The 19456-nt window shown below is 39.2% G+C and overlaps 2 protein-coding genes across 3 annotated transcripts in view; one reads left to right on the top strand and one right to left on the bottom strand.

Annotated features, from left to right (window-relative positions):
- Positions 1–310: 310 nt before the first annotated feature.
- Positions 311–3867, top strand: LOC119478571 (major intrinsically disordered NOTCH2-binding receptor 1-like homolog). The gene is made up of 3 exons (XM_037753404.1): positions 311–483; positions 1168–1416; positions 2499–3867. Exons 1-3 carry the CDS (start codon positions 337–339, stop codon positions 2688–2690), a joined length of 588 nt encoding a protein of 195 aa, XP_037609332.1. The 5' UTR covers positions 311–336; the 3' UTR covers positions 2691–3867.
- Positions 3868–4564: 697 nt separating this feature from the next.
- slc12a2 (solute carrier family 12 member 2) overlaps positions 4565–19456 on the bottom strand; it is a 62782-nt gene continuing 47890 nt past the window's right edge. Inside the window, exons 22-27 of one of the 2 annotated variants that reach the window (XM_037752095.1) lie at positions 18645–18767; positions 17175–17286; positions 13137–13223; positions 11948–12083; positions 11110–11177; positions 4565–9790 (exon numbers count right to left, since the gene is read on the bottom strand). In XM_037752095.1, the coding sequence (XP_037608023.1) occupies positions 9655–9790; positions 11110–11177; positions 11948–12083; positions 13137–13223; positions 17175–17286; positions 18645–18767 (662 nt within the window). In that variant the 3' untranslated portion in view covers positions 4565–9654. The remainder of the gene's footprint in view (positions 9791–11109; positions 11178–11947; positions 12084–13136; positions 13224–17174; positions 17287–18644; positions 18768–19456) is intronic. The other variant, XM_037752096.1, reaches the window with a different exon arrangement.

Genomic DNA, 19456 nt, shown 5'->3' with positions numbered 1-19456 from the left:
AAAGTACCTCAAATTGTACTTAAGTACAGTACTTGGTTACGTTCCACCACTGGCAGGTTTTACGTAACGTAATACCCAGATGACTGGTGATGTGTCATAGTAAACTAACCACCTCTCTCTCTTCTCTCTCTCTACTGACACTGTTGGTTCTCGGCGTCATGCTCTTAATAGTCAGGTTGGGTTACACACACCTGCAAGTGATACAGGCTCATAAATATCTTGCTCTTCATGAATTATTACAAAGCTTGCAAGTTTGTCGTGAGCATGTGCATCCATCCATCCATCCAGGCAGCCGGCAGGTGAAGCGGTCAGTGTGGATGGAGCATCACAGCCGGGATGGACATCTCCGTTTTACCTAACAACAACCACCCGGAGAAGTTCCTCCAGCTGGACGTGGGGATGCTGCCGGCCACGCACGGCATGTTCCAGGTCGGGGCAATTATATCCAGTCAGAGACACTGGCAGAACAGAGTCTACTCCCAGGTATGGACTATGTCACATTCATCTCTCTGTATGCTTTTATTTCTCACCTTTGACATGGGTAGCTGTATTTGGTTCCATAAAAATGATTCCACGTTACAACCCAACCCAAATACATTATTTATGATGTGCATTTAGTCTGCATGAAGGATCTTCTACATGTAGCAGCGATCATCATCACAATCAGGAGCTGTGTGGAGATCTATAATTAGATTCTGGTCATTTGACTTATTGCATTAGGTAAGGGAATTTACAAAACTTAAGTACAACATTAACTAACTTTCACACCAAATGCCCCAAAGCAAGTTCAACTCAGTGTGGCTCTCTTTGGGCTTAACTGAGTTAAGTCTAAGCCGAGTTTGACCGTTTGGTCGGAGTTCGCGAGTGATTGGCAGCCGGCTCTCAAAGATGGCAGATGGACAGCAGACCTCAGATCACAACGTCTCCTTATGTTATTCTGAGCTGCAGTGATGGAAATAAGAGTGTAAAGGCATTGACACTGTCAGGAATCATGTTGAAATAAAAGCAAGGAAGTCGCAAATTAAATGCAGAAATAATCGTCATGTATTTTATGCAAAGTAATTCTGGTTTATTCTATGTTGTATCTATGTCTCTAGTGTTTTCTCGTTGTCTATAGAAAGTGTGCATGTGGTGAGAATCCAAAACTCTGCCTCATTGTCTCGACAGAGGGATCGAAGGGTAAAGACTGCAAGCTGGTCTCCTCCGTCCCCAGAGGGCACTCCTGTGGTGTTTGAGGACAGATACCTGGAGAGACACATCACACCAGTCACTCTGAAGTCAAACATTAAAAGAAACCCTCTGTTCATGGACATAAGATCGATGGAAGTAGTGGACATCAAGAAGCCCACGCCTTCCTGGACTGTCAAGGAGTATGACACGCAAACAATCCACGGAAACCTTGCAGATTATTTAAAGGTAATTTGTGGAGAGAAAGGGAGGCTGTGGTTGATTGACGGGATGAATGGGGGTTTGGGGATGGGTTGCTGCAAAAACAAAAAAGTCAGACAGGTGGACAGCTTGATAGCAAAAGGGATGTAGACTGTTTGATTTCATAACCTAGGACAAAAAAAGTCATGGTATAGCATGTCAAAAAATTTCATTGTAAAAGGTCATAGTATAGTATGTCAAAATTTCACGAAAAAAGCTTATAGTATAGTATGTCAAAACATTTCATGAAACAAAGTCATAGTACAGTATTTTGAAAAATTTTATGAAAAAAAGTCATAGTATAGAATGTCAAAAAACTTCACCAAAAAAAGTCATAGTTTAGCATGTTGGAAAAATTTCATTGAAAAAAGTCATAATATAGTATGTTGAAAAAAATCATGAAAAAAGTCATAATATAGTATGTTGAAAAGTGTCATGAAAAATGGTCATAGTATAGTGTCAAAAGATTTCACCAGAAAGTCATATTATAGCATGTTGAAAAATGTAATGAAAAAAAGTTATAGTATAGCATGTCGAAAAATTTCATTGAAAAAAGGTCATAGTATAGTACAACGAAAAAAGTGATAAAAAGTCATATAGAATTTAAAAAATAAATTCTTAAAAAATGTGTATGTCGAAAAAAGTGATAAAAAGTCATAGCATAGTATATGAGAAAAATTGATTAAAAAAAGTCATAGTATGTCGAAAATAGTCATAGTATAGTATGTAAAAAAAAATACATATTATAGTATGTCGAAAAAAGTCAGTACAGTATTTTGAAAAAAGAGATTAAAAAAGTCATAGTATAGTATGTCGAAAAAAGTCACAATATAGTATTTTGAAAAAAGTGATAGTATAGTATGTAAAAAAAAAAGTGATTAAAAAGTGATAGCATAGTATTTCGAAAAGTGATGAAAAAAGTCAGATCCCTGAAATGCTACACACTGGCCGGCCCTTTAATACTGAAGCCTCTATATGACCTACATAAGCAAACGAGACCACCAGCAAGAGCATGAACGTTACTTACAGTAACTTTAAGCCTATTTCCACTACCCTTGCAGGAGGAAGAGAAAACTCCTAAAGATCTGGACTTCTGGCTGGAGGATCTCTACACACCAGGATTTGACTCTTTACTGAAGAAGAAAGAAGCAGAACACAAAAGAAAAAAACTTTGTAAAATTCTTTCTTTAATCATTTTGTGTGTTTGTGCAGTACTTATTGTGATTGTAGTGCCAATTGTGGTTTTACAGAAGAAAAACTGATTGACGAGGACATTGCCATTTTATAGTGCAACTTTTAGGACCTCTTTGTAAGTGCTGGTAATATATTGTCCTGTTCTCAGTCATAATGGAAATGTTTTTGCTACCCAGCTGCCCACTGGGGACTGTAAATATCCACAGCAAATTCTATGGTAACCTGGCAAGCAGTTGCTGAAATATCTAGCTCTGTACCAACATGTTGGAAGTACAGACCGATGACCGGAGAAAAAAAGTTGCCGTTGAGGACTGCTTAGACTTTAAAGAAACATTTCTTTCCACCGTGAAATTTGACTCGTTAACACTGACCCCAACATCAGTGAATCCAGAGGCTGTATTAAACATGGACATAGCATCCATAATGTAACCAGTAGGTTTTTCTAAAGGGATGCCCTAGAGCTTGGATCTGGCTTTACTGCTTACTAGGCCAGAAAATCTACATTTTGAACATAAGAGGATGGAGCCTAGTTGGAAGGATGGAAAAAGCAGCAACCACCATGACTGCAAAAAAAATCACAGTGCAGCAAATATGCTCCTGTAAATCATTTGAAAGATGATGTAACCACACAAGAGTTCCCAGTGGCTTCACACAGCAGCTTCACACCAACTGAAAGTCTAGTTTTTGCTGACCTCCAGTGGTTTAACTTCTCACCATGCTGCAGTGATGTAGTCTAGGGTGTGTCAGTACATCGTGATATACATATATACCCTTCATACATAGTACCCTTCAAGTATATTTCCCTGTTTCACCTAATATCAATGTACTAGTAGTATACTTGTAAGTGTACTAATTCAATACTTCTTTCTAGATTTGAAGAAAAATGTTCGAAAGATATATTGTTAAAATCAAAATTATGAACATATATAGTCAAATCAAGCACAATTATGGCACTGAATCTTATGTTCTAACAAACTTATCAAGGAGTCAAAGGTCTTTAGTTGCACAGTTAAGAACAGGTATCCTTACTATGGCCTCTCCTCCTGGTTAGGAGAAGTTGAAAATGAATCACATTTTCTTTTGTATTGTATGATGAGTTACAAGTTTCTATTATAAATGAAATGTCTGTTCAAAATCCCGAAATGTTTTGGTGCTCGGATGATGACGAAATGGAGTGGCTATTTAATTGAAACGCTTATATTGTTGGCTACTCATATTTGTTGCACTCTATAAGAACATGCTTGACAGAGTCCGGTTTATTACAGTGCGTGCATAGTCCAGTTGGGTGCTTGCCTATTCTATGGAGTGTTCAGTTTAATCCTGTATGTCCTATTTTCAGACGGGTAATGTCCATCTCTTCCCTTTGGTCACAACAATGACACAATAGTTATCTGAACTTAAAGGTCCCATATCATGCTCATTTTCAGGTTCATACTTATATTTTATGTTTCTAATAGAGCATGTTAACATGCTGCAATGTTAAAAAAAAAAAAACTTTATTTTCCTCATACTGTCTGCCTGAATATACCTGTATTTACCCCTCTGTCTGAAACGCTCCGTTTTAGTGCATTTCAACAGAATTGCAATGGAATTGCGTTGCTAGGCAACAGCTTGGGTCCATGTTAACTTTCTGTCAGCTGATGTTATTCTTATATACTTAGTTAAGTTTTGGGAAAACATTGTGTTTGAGGTTAAAATAACTACGACCACAAACGAACACTGTCTATACTACACCTGTCATAATTACTATGGTTGCTAGAGGTCGCTGTTGTTTCATTTTGTACCATGCGACTAGATGATACAACCTACTATTGGGTTTAGTATGCCCCTGTTGACCCACATCGATGATGCTTATAGTGACTTATTACGCCTATTTAATAGCCTGACAACAATCTAACCGGTTGAAATTATACAGAGCACAAAAGGAGACATAAAATGTGACTGATTTCATTTGATTTATTTATTGCAATAAAGATGTACAAAGTATTGGTAATCATAAATGTTAAAATGTTAGAAAAAGCATATCTGTGACTGTTAACAGTACAGTGTATCAAAACATTACTGCTTCAACCGGCTGGGTCGATTCCATCCACATTTGTTTGTGTGAAAACAGGAGAAAACAGGTTTGATCTGCTTTTGACGCGATGTCTTTTGAAGAAAAGGCATCGAAAAGATAGAAATACACAGACTCCAAAAGAGAAAAAAGACACAATTTGCTAAAATCAAAAGGCAACAAACTCATAAAAGAAAAAAAAAACATGCAAATTAACTTACAACCAAAACCAAAAATATACCAAAAAGAAAAAAAAGTGGAGAAAATCCTGAACTAAAATAAATATCTTTCTCCATGTTGAAATTTGACATAAGTATTCCACTCCCCTAATGTATGCCATCAGACTATGAAGTTTATTTACAGGTTAGTTTGCAGTGTGGACAACATCATCCATCGTCATGGCTCGACACATGACGGATGGAGACTGGAGAGGAAGGAGGGGACTTTGGCAAAAAAAAAAAAAAACACATACAATGATTCAGTCAAATGATGACGTGGTGGCGGACATATGAGTACAGGTGACATTTGGTTTTCTTCAGTAGAACATCGTCAAATCTAACGGGAGATAAATGAAGTCACACACAAACACTATTATTTGGTAGTAAAATGATGACAGGAGGTCATTTTTGTTTAATGTGACATATCAAAGACAAAAAGATCCCCTCCAGGTCAGACTAATACATTTATATATGTGAGTTTATATAGGCATATATATAGATTCTTTAATATACAAATATAGAGTAACCCGTGTTCTTGTATTGTAATATTGTTGCTCTGTAACAGTAAGGGAGTGCTTCACAGCAGAACTGAAATGAATGGAGTTTAAAAGACACACTCCTTGATTTTGTTATAGTGCACAACAGCGCCCCCAAATGTTGTTTTAGCAGTTACTATACAAGAGATCAATATGTACCAACAGGAAATGATGCGATATCGACAGACGTCACACTGTAACTCTGCAAATGCCACTTAAAGCGGCACTGCAGTGATTTAGTGTTTCATAAAGTCAGGTCATTTGCGAGGAACAGATTTTTTAAAAATGGATATAAAGCAGCAGAGGTAGAGATATCCTAGTTTGGGGTCAAGTATACTTAGTTATGTCATTATTAAACCCATAACAAACAGTAAAATACATGTACAGGTCCACTTGGTTCCTTGAAACCAAGGTCAAAATTGAATCGAATTGGATCGGGCAGAGTCCCGATCTGCTTGATCCGCACGTCTAATGTCTGAACAGATGATTGGGTCGACCACATTTTGGGTCGGATTTAATTTAATTATCCTCTGGTCTATCTTGGACTGTGTTTCTTCTTGTGAAAAGTTCTATGCATGACATGTTAAGGAAGGTTTTTCACAGCCAAAAACCTCTACTAACAGCGAGCTGGGACGATATTTGGGCATTTGGGGGACGCTGTTGCATGCTATAACATAAGCAGACCTCGTCTTTGACTGTGCCTTCAATCAAATGGATTACACTTCCTCACCCAGTACATGCTTTTTCCACATACTTTAAAAGTACTCAGGGTATATTAAATACACTGGTGAGTGTGTATATAGTTCATGTGTATGTGCTGAACGCACTAAAAAACAACCTCTCCTCACATCACACATATGCATACATACATACAGTATGTATATCAAAGTCCTGGCCTACACATTCTGCAGGTGAAGCACATAGTGATGAGTGATACAGTCGTATGAGCGCTAACGGCACAACGAAGCTGACACACAGTACACTGCACCAACAGCAATCGATGCATGGAAAAGAGTTCATATACATGATGGGGAAACAAAAGGGCGACTATGTATGCTAACTCCTAGCGGTAGTGTTTTCATTATTATACAGTACATTCAACTAAGCTATAAGCATTGTGTCACAATCCTCTTTTGAAATTGCATACAGTTAAAGGACAGAGTACATGAAAGTAACAAGCTAAATGCTAATTTCTGGGGGGAAATGCAGAGGGGAAAAAAGTACATTAGAAGAAAAGAGAACCCTGTTTTATTCCATTGTGGCAGTTTCTAAATCAATAAACCCCCCCAGTCGCCATAATAAAGCTTTTCTTCTGTTACAGTTCACGCTCCTGGTAACGGCTGACGTTAAAGTGGAAGTATGGGATAATTTACAGTGAGCTGTGCAGTTATTTTTTGATAAATCTAGCCAAACGTTATCCTGCTTATACCACGGACTCTTATGTTGTCCGCAATTCAAATTAATTTTTCAGGGCAATGCACTGAAATAGAACATTTGTGTGTGTAAGCCAACCTTAAGGTGTTCAGACTGAGCACTAATGTGCAAATTCTTCTACTAAAGTGTTTCAATAGTCCATGTTTTGACTGCACAGCGGTTCAATGTAAGCTAGCCATCATCTCGGATTTCAAAACTTACCAGCGACTTCCTGTTAATTCTTTATTTTTCTAACGACTCAACTTGTAGTTTGCTTGTCTCCCTATTTTCATGAATTGGAACTCTTTGGGATAAGCATGATTTTTTTTTTTTCCCCACATGTTGAAACATTTTTAAAGGGGACATATCATGACAAAACTCACTTTTTCAGTGCTTGTGCACATACAGTACATTTGGGTAATCTGGAGCGCCTACCGACCCACAAACTGTGAAATAAGTCCGTTTTTTTTGTGGTCTGTCTCGATCAGAAAACATGTAATTCAACAAGCCATTCAGATTTGGCTCCCCTTCCTATGTCACATTTCTCTCAAGCCAATCAGAGCAAACTGGGCTTTTTCGAGAGGAGGTTTCTTAAAGAGACAGGTGCTTAAAAACGGAGCATGTCAGACGGAGGGTGAATACAGGTATAGTCAGACAGACAGGATGTGTTTTTTGAACATTAAAGCATGTAAACATGTTCTAGTAGAAACCCAAAATACAAGTATGAACCTAAAAATGAGCATGATATGTCCCCTTTGACTCACTCCGATGTGCCTAAATCTGGGCTGCCCAGGCGTGAATTTGCATCCATTGATTTTTACAAGCGATGTTGGAGCTTCCAAAATTCACTCTGCATTCAGTCTGAAAGCACCTTTAGAATAAATGCAACTTTACCACTCCAAAAATTACAGCTAAACCAGTTAACTACGTCAGAGCTGTGTGGTTATCTGAAAATAATCAACACCCCCTGGCCGAGTCAATACTCTCTGTGACCTTATTTAGAACATCAGTGTTTAAAATGATGAAATGGTCTATACATGGCTTTTTCTTGGTACCCTTAAAAGGCTACAAGCCAGCGCCTAACTTGCCCTTTATATATGAACTGAGGAGAGTAGATCCTTTTACATGGACACGGACTTTTATTACAAGTACTTACGCAACACAAGCTCATATGCATAGAGGTATATCTTCACTCAGCCTCGACACATTCTACTGTCACATTCTTCCTGCCAGCAAGTCTTCCAGTGTGAAGCTTGTGTGTCGTTCATTCTCAGTGCCCATGTACTGTAGGCTTTCGTAGGAATGGGAGACCAGCAGATGGCAAACAAGCAGCCAGACAGGCGTGCGTGAGTGCAAAACTCCAAGTCTACTGTGGCGCTAACTAGCTGGCAAAAGTGGAATATGTTTACATGTGTTGATTGACCACTTCGCCAGCGAACACGCAGGCCTACAGTAAGCAAAGTAACAGACTAATGCAGGTGGACTATGGGATGGAAAATTAAGATGCATATACAGTAAAGAAGACAATTGTGCTGAAAACACTTCTCATAACATGTAACCAATGGATCGCTATCTGCATTTACCCACAAACCGTCCAGCCAGTATGGCTTATAAGAGATAATCATGACAATCGTTAGTTCTAGCATTAAGGCAAGGTTTTAGCTAGCTTGTTGGGTAGCGCAGTTTCTTTTTTCTTTTTTTTCAGGGGAAGAACCGTACATGTGGACACAGAAACACAAAACGTTGTTGAAAGAAAGACTTAATTTAGTCAATCAGCAGAGATAGTCTTTCCACATTGACAATGATTGGAAAACTAGGTTCACATCTTTTCTGACAAAACAAGAAGATCTTAAATTTAAGACCCTTATAAACATTATTTTTAGGCGCCGTTGCCTAAAAGATAAACCGTGTCTCGTGTCGACTAGCTGAGGCTATCGTAAAACAGTTTTAAAAAGGAAGACTCAAAAGTGAATACAAAATAAAAACGCTATGGCCCAAAATAAAACATATTGATTAGGGTAAAAAGAGAAAAGAAATGACAGAGTAAGTCTTCATGCAATCAAGTGGACACCCTTCATTAAATTCATGCAATCCACTCGCATAAATACAACGCTCCAACTAAGAAGGAATCACATTTAAAAACTCAATAAAACTAACTAGTATCCACTAATATCATAAGTAATATTGTCAATCTGGATAGAGATTATAATTATTTCATCTGATTTTTAACTGGAAGGCACATCCATAAGGCTTCAGAAGGTGTTTGCAAAGCATTCTGCATGGTTCTCTCCCAATATTTAAGGATAACAACGGGGTGATTATTGCTGCAACACACAAAAACAACTGGTCCGATTAGGTATGACATCAAGATATCATGAGGACGACAATGTGAACATTGTGCACGACTGCTTTGGAGCCTGAGAGAAATCAACTTCGACAAAAATGAAAAAATGTCATGAGGAAATTATAAGAAACTAGAGCTACAAGAGAAAAAACCCAGACATCTTGGAATAAATAGAAAGAAAAAGAGCAGAGTGGGCAACCTTACAACCACCCCCCCCCTTTCCCACCCAAACCCCGACATTCCTCTATCTCTTTTTAGGGCTTTTACACATCTCAACCAATAGCACTTCCTTCATCTTTATTCATATTACCAGCATTGATTCCGTCAGTGGCTGTGTTTTCTACCGTCTCTGGAGTGTATGTGGTGCACCTTTAGGTCTGGACTGGAACTGGGATGTGTATGTGGGTCTGCTCCCCCAGAGGCAGAAGTGGATGTGAGATTTTAAAAACTTGGGTTTGTTTGTTTTTTTTAAGAGTAGAAGGTGAGGACACTCTGGTGGTTGCCGCGCACCAGGAGGAGGGGAGGCAGGTCTTTGGACAAGACCTCCAGCCAGCCCATGTACAGAGCGCTGGACACCGCGCCTTTCCTGGCCAATGGCAGACTCCTGCGAGAAGAAGAGAGGGCGATCATTAGTGGGGCTGCTGATACTGATAGCTTGTCAGGGAGGGAAGCTAAATAACACTCCAAAGCTGGGATACATTTTGGCGAGGAAAAACTGGCTATTTTTAAAAGGGGTTCCTCCTACAGACACGCCCACTTTGTGCTAATCCCGGGCAGTTTTCTGCAGTATAAATGTGTTATTTTTGCCTATTCTAAAATGGTAAATTTGAATATTTCTGCATACTGGGGTCCTTAAACAGTCTTGGAATTACATAAATTGGGTATCACTGTAAAGCTGAGACTCTTGTGGATCCAATGAGCCCAACTGTATTCATGTGTGATGATGTTAGTCCCCATAGTAGCCATTTCATTGTAGTGAGACCAATTTAATGAAACTTGACCTCACTGTATAAAATGACCTGTGGTGACCTCTAGGATAATCACAGCCTCATGAAACTTTACAGCCACAAACTAAAGACCTAGAGCATTCAGAGGATGGATGGCTTCCCTAGCTAGATTGACAATAAGGGGGTTTCTGAGCAGTTTACACAACAGGAGTGCTCGCCATCCAATTGCCAAGGAATGCCATTCTTACAGAAATCTCCAAATGTCAAAAGTTTTTGATACCAAATCACATCATGGCTTTTTTTTATGGTGTTCCTCAAGGTCTTGGTGTCTTAATCTGGTATTTTGGAGGGATTATTGATCATTTTTATCAATTCTTGATAGTAAAAAAATGGTTAAATTTAGCACCAAATCTGTGTAACAAATGGCATCAACCCAAAAATGCTGCAACAACTTATGAGACATAATAGAGCATGGGGATGACCATCATATACTTCTATCATAATCTTCTAAACCCTTATACACTTTCACAATTAATTTTAAATCACTTATTAGTTAATAAATTTGTGTTTATATCTGATTTATGACTAGAACAACTTGACACACAGTTTTGAGCTGCATCTCAAATTAATCTTCAGGTTCCCAGCTTTCAGTTGATGTACACCACTTCTATGTGACATCTACTGTTGACCTGCTATCTCCCCCTAAAACCCCCTGTACCCCCCTAAAAAAGACAAAAACGGATCTATTGTGGGTCTCAGGGGGTTAAAAGAGTCAGCAGCTACAGAGGTACACTCGCATTTGCAAATGTAAACTTGCATTCCTGAGGTGACTGTAATTATTAAAAAAAAAAAAAATGTCAGCAGAGCACAACCACTGTTATAGAAACTATTACACGACAAAGCCACCTGTGTTATTCAAGAGCACACACACAAGCACACACCCATACACATACACAAACAAAGAGTAGCAGCTTACATGACGATGAGGTTGGCTGTGCTTGAGTGCTCCTTCAGCAGCTCGTTGAGTCTGATCTGACGATTAGTCTGAAGAGCAAAAACAAACACAAAAACCGGTTCAAACATTCAGGTATCAGCTTACAGATAACTATCACGAGCTGCTGTGACGCTGACTACGAGCCAGCAGCACGGCTCACAGTGCTGCTGGCTCACTCTCAACTGTTTCCACTCAGTGCATTACAAATGTATTCTATGACAAGCCGTTTTAACATTTAATAGCCAAGCTTGACTATCCAGAATTAACATTACAGATATCTACAATTTCATCGTGACTAGTCAGAATTGTTATTCCAGATATCTGTAACGTCATTCTGACTGGTCAAAACGACAGTGGGAGATATCTGTAATTTAGTTCTGACTATCCTAATCAACAGGTTCAGATATCTCAAATGTCATTATGACTAGTTGTTGTGCATGACGTTGCTCATGCGAGGTTTCCTGTTGGATATCGGCCCAACAAAGCATCTGAACAGTGTTAACAGAAACCTTTGCTAACTTCCGTAAAGTTGGAAAGATATTCACAGGATCAATAACTCATAAGCGAAACATTGTTAAAACACACTCACTTAGCGAGAACAAAGCAATGAATCAGAGAAATAAAATGTTATTGCTGAAGCTCAGAAACGTCCCGAACACGGCGAAATAAGAAATAAGAAGAAAAGAGAAAATTCAGGCAGAGGGCTACAGGGCCTCTGTAGATACAGACACCAGGCATATTATACCTTTAAACTTGTGAATTAAAGAGACACAGAACGATGCAGAACACAGTGAATTAGAGTGAGTAGCAGTGTGCTGACCTTGGCGCGGTACAGCTCCAGCTCGTTGTCAGTGATCCTCCAGGGTTCGCTGTCCTTCAGCCTCTCAGCCGCCTCCTGCTCCATGTCGTCTTCCTTCAGCCGATACGGCTCGATCATCTCTTCAAAGGCCGACACGCTGCACAACAACAACAACAGTGTCGTGGTTAACCCCTTTATACAAGCCAGGCAACAACACCTTAAAGAACACTCATACTGAGATTACGTTCACTCATATTTGTTTTAAATGGGACAACGATAGACAGGGATACAACCGCACAGGGTTGTGTTGAGTGGTGTTATTTTGTTCTTGTAAAGTATATGGCCAAAGCAAGCTTCAAGATTTAAAGCATAACTCAGGTTTATTACAACTTGAGTATTGTTTTTGTAGTTTTGGCCATCGTTTTTATCGATTATGACGGCGATGTAAATACAAAGACATCCGTAGAGGTCAAGGACCCCGGACAAGTGAGCAGTTTATTTAAAAACCCTTTATTTAAAGGTCAAACTGAAAGGGAGAGCAGCTGATGCAGGAAGTCTGGGTAGTGATTTTACTGTTCTCCTTTGTTTGACAAACCTGTCTGATCACATGTTTCTGACTTCTCTTTAGGGATGTCACTGTGTTCCTAGATCTCTGACCACAATGTTTCTGATTACTGATATCAATGATGGACAAAGCTAAAAAAGTGAAACCCAAATTGTAATTAGCTGAAACCGTCCTTTAAGTTACAGCAAAACAACACTTATGGATCCACATGACCAAAAGCGATGTAGAATATATAATAATATATGTAAAATACCAGACCCCCATATAGTCATATCGAACATCATATAAATATCATCATGATCTGTTCAAAGCAAACTGAAATGTAAATGTAAGCTCATTTGTCTGAGCCTCTGATTCTACTGATGTCTTCACACAAACACATGAGGGTGGCAAATATTCTGCCTGCCTATACTGTAGACTCATCCATCTATTATCATTTATCGCAGCTTAATGACAGATGTGAAACATTGAACTTTAAATATTAAAGGGTAACTGTGCTACAACAATTTCTGAATCTGGTCCAGTATTGAGGGACAGCGCTGTACACGGCCCCTCAATATAGTTATGGTCTGTATTAGTGACCTTCATTTGAGAGGAAAACTGTTAAAATGTGTATCAGCTGGTAGAAAAGCTGGATGAACTTACTGCTCCTTCTTGGGCTTGGTGTTTATGTCTCCCAGCACGGTGATGTCCGAGAAGTCTATCCTGAACTTGCTCAGCAGAGTGGCCATCCTGCACAGAAAAAATGCAAAAACAAAGAGCTTTGGGGTGAATACTGGAAACCAGCTGCAAGACATTTCAAACAAAGGAACTGTGGACAGAGATAACAGCACTGAGTCATCCTGAAGGCCGGGGAAAAGCTGCTTTAAATAGCTCTGTTTGAACATGGAGTTTCTGGGAGGGGGGAGGCAGGTGGGACAGGCTTTAACGGGGAGCACTGTGGCATTCTGGGTATGAGAGTCATTTCCTTTGGCTTCAACTTCAAAGAAGCTGATAAAACTCACTCACTTCATAAGGTCAAATGTGTGATTTTCAGTCTAGAAAAATAAGATTATCTTTTCCCATTCGATATGAAAACTATTGAAAATGAGTTCTGAAGAAGTAAACAACATTTTTTGGGTGAAATTTGGATGAACTGAACCCTTTGAACTGAATGCATTAAAAGAAAGCAGGAAAAAGTTCAAAGTTAAACATGTGTGTCCTCTACAATCAAAAACATGAGGGATAACGCAAGTTAGTTTTAACGCCACTAATTTCTTTAATGCATAAATGATTTTTAGGTTATAGCGGACTACGTTTTAAAGCTACAGGCATCATGTGAAACTAGAAAAACCTAATGAATCTATCGGTACCAACCATGTCATACTAGATTGTCACGAAGGAGGTTAAATAATGCTCCAAACTTGCGCTAAATTTTGGCGAGGAAAAACTGGCATGGCCATTTTCAGAGCGCTCCCTTGACCTCTGACCTCAAGATATGTGAATGTAAATGGGTTCTATGGGTACCCACGAGTCTCCCCTTTACAGGCATGCCCACTTTATGATAATCACATGCAGTTTGGGGGCAAGTCATAGTCAAGTCAGCACACTGACAGCTGTTGTTGCCTGTTGGGCTTGAGTTTGCCATGTTATGATTTGAGCGTATTTTCTATGCTAAATGCAGTACCTGTGAGGGTTTCTGGACAATATTTGTCATTGCTTTGAGTTGTTAATTGATTTCCAATAATAAATATATACATACATTTGAATAAAGCTAGCATATTTGCCCACTCCCATGTTGATAAGAGTAGTAAATACATGACAAATCTCCCTTTAAGGTACATTTTGAACAGATAAAAAATGTGTGATTAATTGTGATTAACTATGGACAATCATGTCATGACAGCCCTAAAATATATACTGCAATCTACTTGCTTATTGATACAAAAAAAATGCTGTATGAATCCATTCAAGTTTGAGAGGGAAACATTGAAGTGTCAGATATCAGCTGAAATGGTAAATTTGTATTTTTTTTGGAGTAAACAAGCACAAAGGGGAGTTCAAAGTGCACACAGAGCGGCGTCCTCGTACACAGAGACAAAAGGATCGGCGACTAGCACCAAGCTAATTTTATCCAACAAAAGGAGGTAGGAGGCAGCTGTACGGGAAGGACAGTGAGAGCAGCAGAGGGTGAGACGCGTCTTTGTGCTGAAAACAGATTCTGTTGTGAAGGTTTATGATAATACTGGAAATATTATATCTAAGGAATAGTTCGACATTTTATGAAATAGGCTTATTTGCTTTCTTTCAGGGAGTCCGATGAGAATATTAATCTTGTGTTTTAAGTTCAGCACTGGTTTCTTTTTAAACTTTGGACAGAGCCAGGCTAGGTGTTTCCCTCCGCTTCCAGTCTTTATGCTAAGCTAAGCTAACCACATCCTGACATCTGCTCCGTACACAGACATGAGATTGATATCAATATACTTATCTCGCTGTAGGAAAGAAAGCTACCCGTATCTCTGAAACATAGGAAACTAATGTCTCGAAGACACTGAAATAGAGTTAAAGTGTTTGTCCTCTCTGCATGCTTTAATGAGATTTGCTGAGAAAAGCTTCTACCCTAATGACCAGTAAATTACCACTCTTGGCAACACACTAACGGTTCTGACGAAGACATAATCCAGAGGGAATACAACCACAAAGCAGACAGGATGTTCACATGATGTGTTGCTGCTCCAAACAGCTGGCTCCACTATTTATTTGGTCTATTTAAAGGACCTTTAAGGGAACATACTGGTAGTTTTTCTGGGTTTTCACCACTTTCCACAACATAGTCTCAATTCATTCCATTCCACTTTACAATTCAGTGTGCCGAAACTTGAAACTTGCTGTTGAATAAACACTCAGTTAATTTTTAGTTGCCCTTTACTTCTTGTGTAATAAAAGTCAGGGCTCAAAATAACATGTGCATATAATTCTCAGGCCTACATGCAGCGGTGCACGAAACTGTTCAGGGCTGCCAACTCTCTCGCAGAAAAATTCATTGGAAATGTCCTCATTTTTTAAACACTCATAAATTCAATGAATACATGTTTTTCTTCAGACATTTGTTGACATTTTGGATGTAATCCTGTCCAGAATGGCCTTGACTATGACCTCTATGACTATGAGAAAATTAAAGGGAATCCAGCTGAAATGACATTATAACTCCTTGATGGTTTCCTCATATTTGAATTATCATAAAAAAGAATGTTGGGCTTTTTTCGGTCAGATCCGGCCGTGGTGGAAGTGCCAAGAATGAAGGACAAATACACCAAATGCTGCATTGAAAACACTTTTTGGTGCAGGTGAAAAAAAAAGGTTTGGTGCATGGAGATTTAAAAGATAAATGCACCAGTGCACGTACGCAGAAAAATGTATTTCGACGAGCCCTGGAAGTTATCAGTTAAAGCGTCCGGTGGATTAGCTGTCTGCTTCATGTCTCTAACACCTTTCAGTAAGTGGACCTTGTGCTAGGAATGTTTTGTCAAACTGCTATTCCAAAGATCAATTATAAACCTTCAAGCTCAAGAGTCTGAAATGTTATTGGGAACTGGTAATCAGTAATGTAAAATTGAAAACATACTGGCTGGTGCAGAACCATCAGAAGGATCCTTTAGTTTATTTCTTCAGCACTTAGTGGCCTTATTAAGTAGCCAGTAAGTCAACTTTGTAAGTAGATTTTGCATTTTGATGCCTACAAAAGATCCTTTTCAAGATTCTGAGTCAGTTCAGACATGTATGAAAATGTTTGCATTTATGGTCCCTAAAAACGTAACTAAAATAAAAGCAGCCAAAGTTTAACTATATAAATCCATAATTCTATCTCCTAAACTGTGTCCTGACTACACATCGTCACAAAGTATGCATGAAGGACATCAACCAAACTGTAACTTTGAAATGGCCAATTTACAAATTTGAAAAATGTTTACAAGTGGCAAATAACAGTGTTTTGTGATTTACAACTAAATATTGTGTTGTGTTTGCTGTACATTTGCACCATATTTAAAATTTGACTGAGATTAGTCATGCTGCCAACTTTCCCAACGAAAATGCACAAGACACAAACAGGATTTCGAGTGCATCTTAGACATTTTGTATATCAGTATATTAAGTTTTTATGGCTGACGTGAACAAAGACTTGTGTGCAAACGCGGCATCAACAGAACAGAGTGTCTGTGTCTGTGTCAGTGTGGATTCTACGTTGTCAGCAGCAGCTGAGGAGAGGCGTGTGGTGCTGAAAGGAAAGCAGATGGCTGCCCTGTGTTCACTGCTAACAAGCTGCACGCCTGCTTTTATATGCACTTCTGCATGCACACGTTTGGGGAGTTTTCATGTTGTCCAGCTTGCACCAGGGCTTCATCCTGTTCTCATCCAATACCATGAGCCCGAAAAAAAAGCTTTTTTTTAATGTTTAATAATCATTATTGTCTTTAACTAATATCATTATTGTTATTGTAGTAGCAGTGGTAGTTGTTGTAGTAGTTCAACAATTCAAGGGTGCATGTAATCATTTCAAAAGACTCAATAACAGAGTTAATATCTGCCAGCAGGTGTGGTGGACTTGGGACATTGCTTTTGGTAAACGTACTATAATATTGTATTATCTACTTTAGATAACCTTCATAATTGAATCTGTTGATGGGGAGAACTTGCAGTACTTACGCTCGGCGGTCGTGATCAATCCTGTTGATTTTGCCTCCGATGAAGACGCGGATCTTGCAGTCCTTCCACCTCTTCTTGTTGATCAGCAGGTAGGGGATCAGCAGGGTCAGACCTGGACAAGATACATCAAACTCAGCACAAAGCGTCTGTGATTTCAACATTAAACACCTGCTATGTGTCAGTTGGTGGACGTAAAAGTATAGAATATATATAAATCGTCATCCAGAGACAGAAGTGTGATCGTTGGACTCCTAACAACAGTTTTGCCTGCACCAAAGAGTGTCAGAGTCTCTGCTGTCAACAGCGAAGCGGCCGACATGGTGATGATGAGGAGCCAGATTGGAGGTGTCACATGCCGCGGTGTCTCGAACACATGAGTCATGCCTCTGGTCTTGTTCACATCTTTACACCCCGCTGGGCTGACAGAGACCCCAAATCATTCTGCCAATGAAGTTACATGAACACAGTGGCTCCGCCGGCTCCACCGATCAACACCTCACTAATAGGTTTGATCTTCCTAACAGCTGTGGATTGATTTGTCAGAGCTCCGCGCCTCGGTGTTGTCCTGCTGACTGCAGCTTTATATTACTCACTCTGTTCTGGCACATGTATGTCTGTGTCCAGTAACCAACCAGTAATCAAAACCATTAGTCGACACTATGCGTTGTTGTTGTAGACTAATCGTTCATCTGTGGTTTTTAGTGGCAATGCATCTACAGCATATGTGCAGCTGGGGGCGCTGTGGGTACTGAGTCATAATAACTGTACAAGACACAAGAGTCATGATAGCCAGGCAAAATGTTTAAAATTGTGTTTTTTCTTTTTATGCTTTCATACTTCGGTTGCCCACCTGGGAAACTCTTATATAAGCTGCGGCGTCACACTAGTATAAACAATAATAGGTGTTATTTGGCTGCAAACCAGACACCTTTGATGTTGTGGTGGAGAGGAGGACACTGAACAAACTGTTATCCATCACGGATGACCCTGACCACCCTCTCTGTCCACCACCTACTTCTGTTTTTTAGTCCTGTAATATATATCTTGCACATGCTGAATTTTGGTCGAACATGTTGGAAATATTTTTTACTATTTTCTGAACGTTTACAAACAAAATGATTAATCGACGAGTTGAGAAAACAATAGGCATATTGATCGATGATGAGAATAATCATTCATTAAAACAAACACCATGAATGAAAAAAAATAAATATATATATATATATATATATATATAAATAAATAAATATGTATATTTCATGTACTGTTCCTGTGCATTGCTTTTCTAACCTGCTGCTGTAACAATAATATCCCAATCTGAATCTCTGGGATCAATAAAGTACATCTATCTATCTATCTATCTATCTATCTATTTTCCTGTTCCTCATGCAGTGGAAACTAGAGCATTGCCTCACAACTATTTGGACTATGTTTGATCTGGGTATAGTGGATAACAATCTCCAGACTCACCTCCGTCATCAAACAGCCACCAGACGTCCACGGTGCCCTTCCCTTGTTTCTTCTGGAACTGCTGGCTGGCCTCCAGCAGCCTCTGGTCGGACACATTCAGCGGTACAGTCGGGCTCTTCTTGTCTGGAGAGATGGTTGCCAAACGCACACATAAACAACACAGACACAGCAAAAGCTCATTTAGATGGCAAAGAACAACTGTAATGAGTATAATCATTTGTTGGCCTGGTAGACGTCCTGAGAACGGAACAGTAAGCAAGTAAGCAAAACTGTGTGTTGCTTGGATTTGTCATTCATGGACCGTCAGTGTGTCTGTGGGATTACGTTGCATTGTGTTTGAATGACAGTATGACTGGCCACTGCTTTTCTACTCTTGTAAATTTGTATCTCAATTTCAAAACATTTTGTCTTTTTACATGGTTTTTATGTGTAATTATAAGTATTTTGAATTGAATGAAATATAAAATGTCAGAAAGCAGTGGAAAACAAATTCTCATCACAATTTTCCAGAGCTGAAGACGATGTCCACAGATTGCTGGTAGTTTCTTCCAAACCAAAATATAATATTGGATTTACAACGACATACTGTACACAGATAAATGCAGCAAATCCACACATTTAAGAAGCTGCTCATCGTGATCGTTTCAGTACCGGTTAATATTCACGGTGTACTGAGATGAACAACGATGGTTTGCACTGATACGGTCATTAATGTCTTTATGTGAAGTCATAAAGTCAGTGAACCGACTCAGTGATGTCAGCAAGCCAACATCAGCCACCACAGGCTGCTGGTCAAACCAGACCAAGTCAGG

This window comes from Sebastes umbrosus, chromosome 19 (assembly GCF_015220745.1).
Source record: "Sebastes umbrosus isolate fSebUmb1 chromosome 19, fSebUmb1.pri, whole genome shotgun sequence".
Classification (NCBI taxonomy): Eukaryota; Metazoa; Chordata; class Actinopteri; order Perciformes; family Sebastidae; genus Sebastes; species Sebastes umbrosus.
This window is presented reverse-complemented; position numbering and strand designations above follow the sequence as displayed.

Coding starts and splice junctions, on each gene's coding strand:
- LOC119478571 (XM_037753404.1), top strand. CDS start 337: ATGGACATCTCCGTTTTACCTAACAACAACCACCCGGAGAAGTTCCTC. Junction 484..1,167: donor AGAACAGAGTCTACTCCCAG/GTATGGACTATG, acceptor TTGTCTCGACAG/AGGGATCGAAGGGTAAAGAC. Junction 1,417..2,498: donor ACCTTGCAGATTATTTAAAG/GTAATTTGTGGA, acceptor CAGGAGGAAGAG/AAAACTCCTAAAGATCTGGA.